The sequence below is a fragment of the Cucurbita pepo genome, chromosome LG14 (assembly GCF_002806865.2).
Source record: "Cucurbita pepo subsp. pepo cultivar mu-cu-16 chromosome LG14, ASM280686v2, whole genome shotgun sequence".
Lineage (NCBI taxonomy): Eukaryota > Viridiplantae > Streptophyta > Magnoliopsida > Cucurbitales > Cucurbitaceae > Cucurbita > Cucurbita pepo.
The window spans coordinates 6,587,796-6,601,625 of record NC_036651.1 but is presented as its reverse complement, the minus strand read 5'-3'; the positions used below and the strand labels follow the sequence as shown (position 1 = coordinate 6,601,625).

The 13,830-nt window shown below is 35.9% G+C and overlaps 1 protein-coding gene across 2 annotated transcripts in view; it reads right to left on the bottom strand.

Annotated features, from left to right (window-relative positions):
* Nucleotides 1–9,216: 9,216 nt before the first annotated feature.
* Nucleotides 9,217–13,830, bottom strand: part of LOC111810782 (WPP domain-interacting protein 2-like) — a 7,507-nt gene continuing 2,893 nt past the window's right edge. Inside the window, exons 1-3 of one of the 2 annotated variants that reach the window (XM_023697564.1) lie at nt 12,561–12,902; nt 11,107–12,259; nt 9,217–10,199 (exon numbers count right to left, since the gene is read on the bottom strand). In XM_023697564.1, coding sequence (XP_023553332.1) covers nt 9,496–10,199; nt 11,107–12,166 — 1,764 coding nt within the window. In that variant the 5' untranslated portion in view covers nt 12,167–12,259; nt 12,561–12,902 and the 3' untranslated portion in view covers nt 9,217–9,495. Of the gene's footprint in view, nt 10,200–11,106; nt 12,260–12,560; nt 12,903–13,830 lie in introns of those variants that run through there. The other variant, XM_023697565.1, reaches the window with a different exon arrangement.

Sequence of the window (13,830 nt, the reverse complement as noted above, 5' to 3'; positions counted from 1 at the left end):
GAGAGAGGCTATGTTGGCCAAGGGGAAACTACTGATTATGTTGGAGAATGTGAGGTTTGTCTGTACAAAGTATGACGAAGGGTGATTTGGTGGTCAAAAGGTTGAACCGAAGAGTAATCAATCGGCTCCATTTGCGGTAGCCATAGAGACTGTCGTTGCGGCGTCAAAGCCAGCAGGGGTGGTGGAGAAGAAGAAGAGTAGGAGATTCAAAAGCTATTGAAAATAAGGGATCAGGGTTGCTAAACCAAAAGGGCTCTATATGGTGAGAATGTTTGCTTAATCCACCACACCTATGATAAAGAAGTCAAATATCTAGATATTTGCCTTATAATAAAACATCACATATATATATATATATATATATATATATATATGGTAAACTATAATTTAATATTAAATATCATTAACACAAAGTAATACTAAATGAGTAATCACTCTAATGAGACTATTAGTTAATCTTTCTTGTGCGGTTCGAAACCAATTGTTGTGCGACTCTAGACATCCTTAGTTGACAGCACTTTGAATGGTCTCAAATTTTGGCCGAAAGAACTTACTTCTCAAACTGATCTCTCTTACATATATAATATAAATGGGCTTATCAACCATATGGAAAAAAAAAATGCCGTTAATTAATTAAGTAGTAGTGAGGCGTCGACATAAAATTGCGGTATACCAATACCATATGACCTTTTGTGCGATAGCATGGAAGAGTTTGGTTTAGAATGAAGGTGTCAAGTTTTTTTTTTTTTTATCGGTTCACAAATAAATCTATTATTTAAAGAGAAGTTGTTCATCACTTAACTAATGAACCAAGGTGAAGGAACTAAGTTGTTCAATTGATAGGGATAGGAGTCGTCTCACCAAAAGGAACAGACTCAAAGTTTAGAATAAGATCGAAAGCACATATGGAAATTTTCAACTCGTACCTAAGAAGGGATTTGTTTAAATTGACAATATCCGATGAACACTCTATCNCACACTTACATTCTAGCGAAACTAAATCTGCTTCGTGTTTGTTTTTGCCGGAGTGGTGAGAGTTGACGGATGGTAGGAAATCCGTTACCTTTTTCTTTTTTTATAAGGTTGTTAGATATCAAGTACTCAATTTATTCCTTTAATATTGGTTGTGCTAGCAAAATACATACGACAAAGCTAAAGTGAGAATGTTTGCTTAATCCACCTCATCTATGGTAAGAAGTCAAATATCTAGATATTTTCCTTATAATAAAATACCATATATGAAATATATGGTAAAATATAATTTAGTATTAAATATCGTTAACACCCCTCGAAAGCTGAGGGTCGGATTTGAACGAACGTGAATTTTGGATCTGAAAAATTCAAAGAGAGATCGAGAAACACTTTTCGTGAAGATGTCAACAACCTGATTCGGAGGAGGCATAGAGAAACACTTTCATGCCCATCAAAAACTGTAGAGGGATCGTTGCTCAGCGGCGATGTTGCCTTGGCTCTGGCGAGAAATATGTCTAACCCAAGAAGTAGAATGGGAAACCTAGAGCAAAGGACAAAAACAATGTTGAAGCCGGAAGAGTCGCCACATTGGGCGAACAAGCCAATTTTGGTGAGAAGGGCTGCCGAAAGAGTCGCCACATTAGGTGAAGGAGCCAATTTTGGCGAGAAGGGTTGGCGACTTGGTTGGTGAAGAGGTTAGTGCAGTGCCTAGATTCCAAAGGTAAATCTCTGCAGAACGTCGATAGGTTTCTTGAGATTCTATATATTTTCGATGGGAACGCTCATGAGGATTCTAAGGTTAGGGTTTCTGTGAAGGATGAAGGGTTGATTGGGATGAAAATGAGAGAGGCTATGTTGGCCAAGGGGAAACTACTGATTATGTTGGAGAATGTGAGGTTTGTCTGTACAAAGTATGACGAAGGGTGATTTGGTGGTCAAAAGGTTGAACCGAAGAGTAATCAATCGGCTCCATTTGCGGTAGCCATAGAGACTGTCGTTGCGGCGTCAAAGCCAGCAGGGGTGGTGGAGAAGAAGAAGAGTAGGAGATTCAAAAGCTATTGAAAATAAGGGATCAGGGTTGCTAAACCAAAAGGGCTCTATATGGTGAGAATGTTTGCTTAATCCACCACACCTATGATAAAGAAGTCAAATATCTAGATATTTGCCTTATAATAAAACATCACATATATATATATATATATATATATATATATATGGTAAACTATAATTTAATATTAAATATCATTAACACAAAGTAATACTAAATGAGTAATCACTCTAATGAGACTATTAGTTAATCTTTCTTGTGCGGTTCGAAACCAATTGTTGTGCGACTCTAGACATCCTTAGTTGACAGCACTTTGAATGGTCTCAAATTTTGGCCGAAAGAACTTACTTCTCAAACTGATCTCTCTTACATATATAATATAAATGGGCTTATCAACCATATGGAAAAAAAAAATGCCGTTAATTAATTAAGTAGTAGTGAGGCGTCGACATAAAATTGCGGTATACCAATACCATATGACCTTTTGTGCGATAGCATGGAAGAGTTTGGTTTAGAATGAAGGTGTCAAGTTTTTTTTTTTTTTATCGGTTCACAAATAAATCTATTATTTAAAGAGAAGTTGTTCATCACTTAACTAATGAACCAAGGTGAAGGAACTAAGTTGTTCAATTGATAGGGATAGGAGTCGTCTCACCAAAAGGAACAGACTCAAAGTTTAGAATAAGATCGAAAGCACATATGGAAATTTTCAACTCGTACCTAAGAAGGGATTTGTTTAAATTGACAATATCCGATGAACACTCTATCTAGATTGGCATAATCATGCTTATGATGAATTCATGAGTTTGAGTAGATCGAGGTTGTTCATCAAGTATCAATGAGATTTTGGTTTGACGATAACACTTGTATTTCGAAAAGGAATTAAATACGATTTTTTCCTAAAATGTTGCCAAATTTCACGAGGTGAACAAACAAATTTCAACAAATGGCAACTATCAAATTTATTTATTAGAATGTTGATTCAAATTTAAAATCCGAATATCAGAATCTAACGTTAAAAAAATGCAATTATCATAAAGCTCATTAATTGTCCTTTTTCTTTACGATGTTGAGAGAACTTGTAGTCGAGTTTCCCGTTTGAGCAAAATTCATGAGGCTAACCTCGAATTTTTCCACTCTCGTCCTTATTCGCCCTCTCCGACCAGTGACAGACCAGCTCCAACAAGCATCATTCAAAGAGGAGATACAAGCCTTCCATGGGGCCTCCAAATGAAACCTCATATGCACATACAATGCCTTCATGGATGAAAAAACCTCATTGCACCGTCCACATTTGGGCTTCTCCAAGCTATCAGCTGCACTTCTAGTAATGGAGCTATAGCATGCTATATGGCTGTTGGTAGTTTGAGAGTTTTCAGACTTAAACCCTTTTCTTCTAATATTGCAGCTATGGCTAAAAGCTTGTTCGTTCGACCTCGAACATGGAGATGACGAAGATGAAGAAGACGATGCATCTTCCTCATCATTTGAAGAAGCAGGGCCACCTTCAAATCTTAGGTTTTGACTATCTTGATGCATCTACAAGATTAGATTTTCCAAATACTTTAAAATTGTATATGAAAAATTAATATTATAAAGGTTATATTTATAAAAATAAAACATATCAATGTTCCGTTTAGTTTAGCTCGACTCGATGGGTTCTGTATATATATGAAATGTTTTGTAGGTATAGAATCAAATGATCCGTAAAGAAAAAGGATTGTAACGATCCATTGTCATGTCATAAGTTAATTATATCACCATGATCACAAGCTGGTGGACTTACGTTTGTGAACAAAAATTGTCTTTGTAACGAGTCATGAATCTGATTGTTTTGGGCTTCATCTCAAGATTTTTAAAATACGTCTCGTAGGGAGAGATTTACATACCCTTATAAAGGGTGTTTCGTTCTCCTCTCCAACCAATGTAGAATCTCACAATCCACCCCCTCTCCCTCTCTTGAGTCCTAACGTCCTCGCTGGCACTCATTCCCTTCTCCAGTCAATGTGGGATCCCCACCAAATCCACTCCCTTTGGGGCTCTGCCTCTTCGCTGGCACATCGCCGCCCAGTGTCTGATTCTGATACCATTTGTAACAGCTCAAAAAACCGCTAACCGATATTGTTCTCTTTGTGCTTTCACTTCTGAGCTTCCCCTCAAGGTTTTTAAAACAGGGAGAAGTTTTCACACCTTTATAAAGGGTGTTTCATTCTCCTCCCCAATCGATATGGAATCTCACCTTATATTGCTTTTAGTCGGTCTAGGTTTACAAAGTCGAGTCGCTACCTTCTATAAATTTGAATCAATATTGCAATTAATAACTCTTTACAACTAAATTAGAAAATTCGATCAATCATACAAAATTCATAGAAATAACAAGACCCAATTATGAAAATCTTGAAATCTAGCCATACCAACAAAAGTAAATAAAGAAAATGCTCATCATTGGCATCAAAATGCCCTAAATCCAATTAATGAAAAGCATTCCACATCAAATATATAAAAGAATCAATATTTACATAGTAGTCTTGTTCAATCATAGTTTTCAAAATAAACATTGGAAAAACTTAGGATATTAAATGACACCACCACCAAATTCAAGTTTAGTTTAGTTTGGTATTTTGTTTCACAAAAATTAAAAAAATAATAATAATAGATGAAAGTATATGAAAAATTGAGATGTCCATTTAAACTTTAGGAACCTGACCGAAAAAATGTATAAACAAAAATTTGTAAAGAGAGCTAGACAAGAAAGGTAGGAGGGAGCGGGAAGAAATTTCTCCTCGTTAATTAAATGTAGATGGAGACAAGTTATATTTTCCGTCCCCATTCTCTCTCAATTCCCCGCCCCGTCGTATATATAATTTCCATTTGTTTAGATATGTTTAAGATTACGATATTAAAATTTAAATTTCCAGTTAATAAGTAAATAATTTCGAAAGTATGGAGATGGAAACAGATGACATAGACAAGGAAGGCTTCACCCTCCCTATCCCGGTGAGAAACATACATTCAGAGAGGATGCTATAAGAATCCATTCCAATTCAGATCAATAAAAATTTAAGTTAGATTAATCAAAATGAAAAACAGTAACAATGTTCTCAAATTCTCTCCGAAAAGCGTTTTGAAGTTAAAGTTCTCGACACCTTTGTAAAGAGTCTTTGAAAGTTTAGGCAAATCGATGGTGTTGTTTGAGAAGCTTCAAGATAATAGAGTGAGGATGGAGAAAGCTTCCCCGTTCTCATCTCTGTCACCCATTTGATACACGAATCTGATACGAGTGGATCTTTAATGCAAGTTGTCTCATACCTGTTCTTTAGTCTGATTCGTGTAAATCCACACGTATCAGATTCATACATCAAGAGTATATATATATATACACACACTACCAACCAAATCGAATCGAGTACAAACAAGTAGACATCAAATGGTAAACAAAAAAAAATGTATTTCACAAAACAAATAAGCAACAATCATCCTAATCACTATTATTTTATTTATTTATTTATGTTTGGAGACAAGAAGACATAAATTTTACTTACTTGATTCCTCTTTGTTGATTGCTCCATTGAGTTATTGGTTGTGAATGTCATTGTAGCATAAATAACATCCTCAAAAGTTCCCATAATTGTGTGAATGAAGAACATGAAGAACATGAAGATATAGGAAGAGGGTATCCAAAATAAGGTTCTTTCAAAGTTTTTGTGAATCAAAACTAGATTTTAAAGTTCGAGATAATTGTAGCAAAATTTTAAAATTTTCGATATATCGTTCTATTCTCTCTTATATCTTATATCTTATATCAATCAGATTTTGGTTCGTGCCAATCTTTTTTCTAAATTTCGATCGAATAATTTAAATTAGATTTGGTTATTTTGAATTCTTTAAATCTAGGTTGATTACATTAACATTTTCAAAATAAATAATCCAATATTTACACAATCTTTACTTGATTTTATAGATTAAATTATAAGTTAAATTCATAAAATGATGTCATGGACTTAAATGTTCGCATTAAAAGCCTTGAAACAAAATAAAGAAAAATAATCAATGCAAAAATATAAATAAATCAAAGAAAAGATTAAGACGATATCTTGATCTAACTGAAGAGCTACAAAATAAATAAAATGTAACTATCTTAACAAAAGTTTCATGGTCTTCAATGCAACGCCGTCGTCGTCATCCGTATAAGGGTGTGTTGCCTTTACGTGAATATAAGAATAGCACAAGGATTGAGTATTTAAGAAGTATTAAGTGATCCCATTATTGGGGTCGTGGAATGGAAACATATATAGAATGATGGGACCTATCATTTACAATCGTCTTCTCTTAAGCAACTTTCCAACCTGGACAGATTGGATGTGTAGTACTTCTCTAAACACGATCCACACATGCGAGCATGGGCCTACCAAGTGAGCTCGCACACCCTCTAAGCTTGATGGTCGGGCTAGCTTATCTGGGCTGTTGTCGAAGACCCAGAGGGTATATCTGTAACGACCCTAGATTTATGGAAGTTTAAAGTCACTACTGTATACATAACATACTCATTTGTGCATAAATAATCATTTGAAACTTCAACATAAAGCACTGTCATGGACTTAAGTGTTCGAAAACGTCTTAAAAAAGTTATTCTAACCTAAGTCTAAAAAAATAAATACAACTATCTTATGCATGTGTCATGGTCTTGACTTGTGATATTGTCGTTAACCGTACAGGAGTATTTTGCCTTTACTTGAAATAGAAGTAACACGTGGATTGAGTATTTTAATAAATGCTTAGTAAGTGACCTCACTATTCGGGTTTGATGCAAACACATACAGTAGTGAATGTGAACTATCCTTTCAGTTTATATTCCCATAAGCGGGTATCCTAAACAAGCAATTGAATGTGACCTATCCTTTCAGTCTACACATGGCCCACACGTGCGAGTATGAGCCTACCAGTCGATTCACACATCTTCTGGGTCACTTTCTTGGTCAGGCGAGCATTCTCTGGAGTTGTTGATGTAGGACACCCGTTAGAAATAGCGATCGTCGCAGCATTATGATAAACATAATGATCGTTTTCCTGCCTCATAACATACATGATCATAACATCGTAATAAGGAGATATTCCCCGATGCATGAATACACAATGATGCACGAGGTCCCAACATTTTCATTTTTTCCTTCCTATCATATCATATTTTAATATAGCCTTTAAGGCATGTATCGGGGTTGAATCTCGTACCATTCATAGCATATTTGGTCTTATATCATATCATGCACATAATATATCTTTCGACATATCATATCAGATAATATCATAAAACACGTCACAACATGTTTTGTATCGTCAAACATGTTACACCATAACATATATCGTATCGTCAACATGTCACATCATAACACATATTGTAACATTAACATAACATATCATCCACATTTCATAACATATTTTAGTCATATCATTTCATAAACGTATCACATATATCGTATCATAACCATATCATAGTCATATACTTTTACAAACATATCATAGTCATATCACTTTGTAAACATATCATAGTCATATCGTTTCGTAAACATAACATAGTCATATTGTTTCACATACATGTGTATAGCGAAATACGATTAGTCATCAATTTTTTCTACTCGAAGTTATATGTTATCAATGTCGTTATCTCTTATTTGCTTGCCAGCCGATAACATTACTTTCCAAAATTACTTTCAAAACATTTTAGAATTTCACAGACCCTTTCTTTCTACCTCGCTCGTGCCAGTGACGACACAAATATGAGTTGCCTGACTTACTTGTTGGTGGGAGTGAGTGCCGCACAATCATTTTGCAAAGCCTCGTAAAAGCGTGTTTGGACTAAAATCGAGCATAAACTATTTTTTTAGTTTAAAAAAAAAAAGTTCAAACAAAAATAAAAATGCAAAACAACGAAAATGATTGGAAATCACAATGGATTACCGCTGTTTAAACCAGCATTTTGCATTTCCATGAGAAGTCAAATGTAAAAATCAAAAGGTTTACATATCCAACCATACATTTGGATTTTTTGGTACATGCAACTTCAAAATCCAACTACTTCAAAATAGTTTAGGCCAATCGATGAGCGAGGAGGTGACGAAGACACGAGAGGGAGGGAACAATTTTGTTAGACGAAGGCAAATGGTATCTGAGGTATGGCTGTTTGGCAAAACCACGATATTAATAAAACGTAAGTCAATCCAAAGTGACCAGTTAACGTGAACGTAGCTCAACTAGTTAAGATGTAGATTCAAAAGTTCCAACCACATGAAAACAATTCAATCTTTTGCAAGAAATACAACGGGATATTTTCCTCAGTATTCACGTTATTTTGTTTGCGAAACGTGGCGGGTTTTCAAGACCGATAAGGGATAGTCCATGGGGAATTCCTGTTAGTCACTGTAACACAACATGAATAAGAGAATTATACCATTTTGACTAAACGCTCCCAAAAATAAAACCAAGAGTTTGTTCAGTTTCAATGCACAACATCAACCTCATGTCTTCAATAACTTACAATATGGCATTCCCCAATCTAATCAACACTCCAAATATTAACTTACAATATGGCATTCCCCAATCTAATCAACACTCCAAATATTCGAACAGAAATACTATAATAGTCCAAGCCCACCGCTAGGCGATATTGTTTGGATCAAATATTGTAACTAATAATAGAAATACCGTAACAGCCCAAACTCACCACTAGCCGATATTGTTCTCTTTAGACTTTCGTGTCTACTATGGAGAGGTTTCCACGCCCTTATAAAGAATGTTTTGTTCTCCTCCCCAACCGACATGGGATCTCACAATCCACACTCTTATAAAGAATGTTTCGTTCTCCTCCTCAACCGACATGGGATCTCACAATCCACACCCTTATAAAAAATGTTCCGTTCCCCTCCCCAACCGACGTGGGATCTCACAATTCACACTCTTATAAAGACTATTTCGTTCTCCTCCCCAACCAATATGGGATCTCACAATCCACCCCCTTCGGGACCCAGTGTCCTCACTAGCACCCAGTAGGCTTGGGCTATTACAAATACATCCCAATGAACCCGACCGGAAGTTCTAGAGACAGCCAATAGCTAGTAATATGAATAATATAAAGTTCATTATTCAAATATGATGCCAGAAATGTATAATCCCAATGAATGAATGCACATGAAGCCAGGATGTTAACACAGTATAACAATTCAACCAGCAGTTGCAACCTTTTTAGAAGCTCTATTAGTTGTCTATCAAAAATCACGACTACAACAACAGTTACAAGAAGAAACAAAGGAAAAAAGAACCCATTAAACAACTTACAACTGAGATTCCTACTTGCCCCTTCCCCTTTTCCTCCTTTTTTTTGCTTTTTTTTCTATGCAAAATGATAAAAGGGGAACGAAGCCGTTTAGTTTAAACACTGTTCATCAATTCACAAAATATGTTATGTCCTTTTCTAGGCTTAATTATGTTGGTACAACTACTCCAGCAGGTGAAGACATTTGCAAGACAAAAACCCAAAGAACCAAGCTCAAGAGTATCAACTGCAGAAACGCACACGAACTAACCTTGAATACGTCTCCTCGAGTCGTTGAAACCTCCTTTGTATCCAAGATATCACCACAGCATTTCTCCAAACCCTCTGCTCGTTTCTTAAGCGCCGTAGCTTTACTTTCGGCTTCTCTAAATATGTTCATCGTCTCTGCTTGCTCATCAGCCAATTTTTTTTTAGCATCAACTAATGTTTCACATTGTAAATTCTCAATGGCTCTTACTATTGCCAAATATTCAATTTCTGCTTCAAGTCTTTGCTTAAAAAACATCTCAAATTCCTTCTCTATTTCCTTGACTTTTTCATCCCTTACTGCTTCCTCCTTGGGTGATTTTCTGGTGCTAATGGAGGATTCCAGTTCAGCGACTCGGGATTCCTTCGATTTGAGTATGGTCATCGTCTCTTCTAACTTGTTCTCCAGAAATTTAACCTTTCCTGTCAAGCCAAGAACTGTGGCTTCGAAGGAACTCGAAACAGCCTTCCCAGAGCCCATTTGGAAAGAAGAACTTGATTTGTGTGCTTCTAGGTTGTCATACCCAAAACTTGAAGGTTCGGTATTGTCGATTATGCTGGAAGATGGTATCTCGTCCCTTCCTATCTCCCCTAGCTTCTTGATTTCTGGGAAGTGTAGAACAGCATTATTAGATATCACATTGTTAGCTCAACTCAAAATAACAAAGTGCAGAAAAAACCAGCAAGAAACAACCAGAACTGATGGATAAAAACCAAACTCCATGTGTGTAATGGCAACAAACAACAATCAGGTTTGTAGGAAACTTTAAAAACGTCGTATCCAAACTGGAATGATGAGCTAATCGACCTCATGAACGTCCAGACCAATTTGCAGACACCTCGAATAAACTCATGAGACAAATGTTTTAGCCTACTACATTTGGTTGCCAAGGAAAGTATGATATTAAATCCTTGGTAGGTGTTCCCAGCAAAATGTACATATAACTCAACAAAATATAAACGAGTACGAGGTACTCTCAACTATTTCCACGAGACAACTATTTGAGCCTACTTCATTCAATTGTCAAAGAAACTCATACAATATTAAATCCTACGTAGGTATACACCATAGCCACCATGTCATATATTCAAGTCAACGAAAACGTTCTAGCTACTTGTCCAGCGATACAAAGCTTCCCCACCCTTCTACATATACATAAGTGATCAGCCTATATGACTTCTAACTCAACAAAATGTAGATGAGTAAGAGGTACTAGCGTAATAAATCGTACGGTCTACTCACAAGCGCGTCACTGAAAGATTCCCCAACAATCGTAATGGAATATGTCACAAAGAACGCTTTATAACTATTGTCCAAACGAGAGATTGCAACATCTACAAGCTTTCTAAGAAAGCCATGATGGATAATAAATCATTACTTCATTCTAAGTTCATGAAGGCTCAAGGAATACCATCATTCTTGATTAGAAAGAGTGCATAATAATCTCATCTCTAAGGCAACAAAACTATAGAGAAAAATATTCCACAAATTTAAAAAGAAAGGTATATGAACCTTTTTCGAGCGCGTGTTGAGCTGACTGGAGGCTGAGAATAGACTCTTCCATGGGATCCTTATTCAAAGGTGACCAATGATTCCTATCCTTTTCATCCTTAACTTCCCAAGACAAGTCAGCAGCTAAATTATCTTCAGCTTCGACCTCGTCGTCTTTCCTATATGCAGTTTCAACTTCTTCACTAAACTGTTGATCACCTGCGTAAGCTCCATCGCTGTTGTCTCCATCGTCGGTAACAGACCTTTCATTTTGGTTTCCATTGCTAGCAGTAGCAATCATGCCCTGCCTAAAGACAAAGCACGATCTCCTCGAGTCAGATTCAATGCTAGACTGAGAATTCTCCTTCTCGACTTTGATTCTTTCTCCTCTCGCCTTTTTACTTCCTTCAGCACGTCCCTTTCCCTGATGACCCTTTTGACCAGAACCACCTGGATTTTTCCCACTCACGTTCTTTATCCTGTTCTTTTCCCGCACATGTCCTAAGACGGTATTCAGATCATACCTTGCCTTCGGAGCACTCGCTGCAGTGGAAGATTTGCTACTCCGATCTTCGCTGTTTTCCGAATCTGTTCCATGGTTAAAGGCAGACCCCGCAGCAAACCTCGAATTGGAACTCGAACCATGGAATTGGCTATCAACATTTCCGATATTCCTCAACGGGGTTAAACCTTCGTTATCTTGCTTATTCCCGGTCGGAGAATGTTGAGGTTTAAGCAGATTCCCAGAAGTGGACAGTGCCCGCTTCAAAATTTTACTAGTATCGTCGCTAGAATTCATATCCTTCACAAAATCTCTAGGGATACGCTTCCATTTCTTCAATCCATAACCTTTTGCTACAGGAGAAGAAATGTTGGGAGGAGGAGGAGATTGTGAATTCATAGCTTTTCCACTTAAATCATTTCCCTTCGAAGGCGGTGAAATGGATACCATCGGGTCAGCATCATTAGCACAACTCCCATTGGTTCTGGTTCGGTTGATATCATCAAAAGGAATAGTTTCGTGGTTCACTTCATTGTCTTCCACAGATTCAAGAGCCGAAGATTCGCTTTCAAAATCCATGAGAGAAATCCAGTGAGATCTCAAACAGCCCGAATGCTCAAAATGTAAGTCCGATCAAGACAACAACAATCCTTCCTATCAGCAGCACTAAATCTACACAAAAACAAAAAAAAAAACAAAAAACAAGACAGAAACAATCAATCAACAACCCACGTAATGAAAAACAAATTATAATAGAAACCAAAACAGAACCAACCCAGATAACAAAAACAAACACAAAACGGAAACCAAAAAGAAATCGAAACTGGGTGTTCTCGATCGTGAGTAAAACAAGCAAAACAGGGACAGAAAATTGCAAAGCGGAAGAAGCTTAAAAACAGTCCAAATTCATGAAACAATTAACAAACTAATCGCGGTTTAGTGAAGAGAGTATGAGAAAGAAATGGGAACGTACCTTGAATTTCAAAGCCCCCCACCTCCCACCAAGAGTAGAAGGTTTAGAAGAGGGGGATTGAAAGGACAGAGCGAAAGAGAGGGGAAATTAAAGGGAATTGGAAACCCTAGATCGTTGAGGAAGTGGGAAATTAATGGAAATAAAGAGGAATTGAAAGAATCAAAACCATGGGGGAAGAACTTAGAAGAGAAAAATCAAAATATGGGAACGAGAAAAACAGAGAAAAGGGAAAAAGAAAAGGGGAAATTTGTTCGAAAGATGAACGAGCAAGAACGTGGAGGAGAACGATGGGGGCCACATGGCGCACTGTGGGTTACTTAATCACCACCCACTACGCAGCCACACCCGTCGCCCTCTCTCCACCACCGTCTGATCCATCTCCGCCCCCTCTCATCAACTGATAACCCGAGCAATTCGAATAGGACCCAATTTTTTAAGCTTTGGTTACGTAATTCAAGTTGGTTGGATTCTCAGATCAAGGATATTTCCTGACCCGGGTGGATATAGATTTGAAGTGGGTCGGATAACTCCTTTGAATGAATTCGAAGTTTCGAGCTTGTTAGGTTGATGACTCGAGCAACTTGAATAAAACCCAATTTTTACAAATTTCGAGTTCGTTAGGTTGATGACCCGAACAACTATAGAATCCAATTTTTACACTTTCTGTTAGATAGTTCAAGTTATATGAACACCCCACCTTTTTATCCCTCTATTTTTAAGCTTGAATTTTTTTACGTTTAAATTTTTTTAAAATATTATGTCGACTTTAAATTTTCAATTTTGTATTTAATAAATTTGTGAATTAAAAAAAAAATTAAATAGCTAGAATCTTAAATATTTAAAAATTAATTGATATATTAATAACAGTATCAAAATTCAACTCATTATTAGATATTTTTAGAATTTTTGAAGTTTAAATGACGTATTTAAAAATTCACTTAAATTTGTAATATTATATTTAAAATTCTTTTAATTTTTAAAAATTATTTTTCAGATTATTTTATTGCAAATCTTGAAAATAATATTTATACGTTTTGAATTTAAAATTTAAAATTTAAAATGTATAATTATATTAAAATAAAAATAAAAGTAATTTTAGAAAATCCCTTTATAGGATAAACTTTTAAAATATGTTTTATTTTATTTTAAAAATTACTTGGAAAATTCATATAATTAATATTAATATATATATTAATTTAAACATATAAGAAAATATATTAAAAAAAATAATCGGAAAAAGAAAATATTGTTTTTAATTTTTGAAAATTAA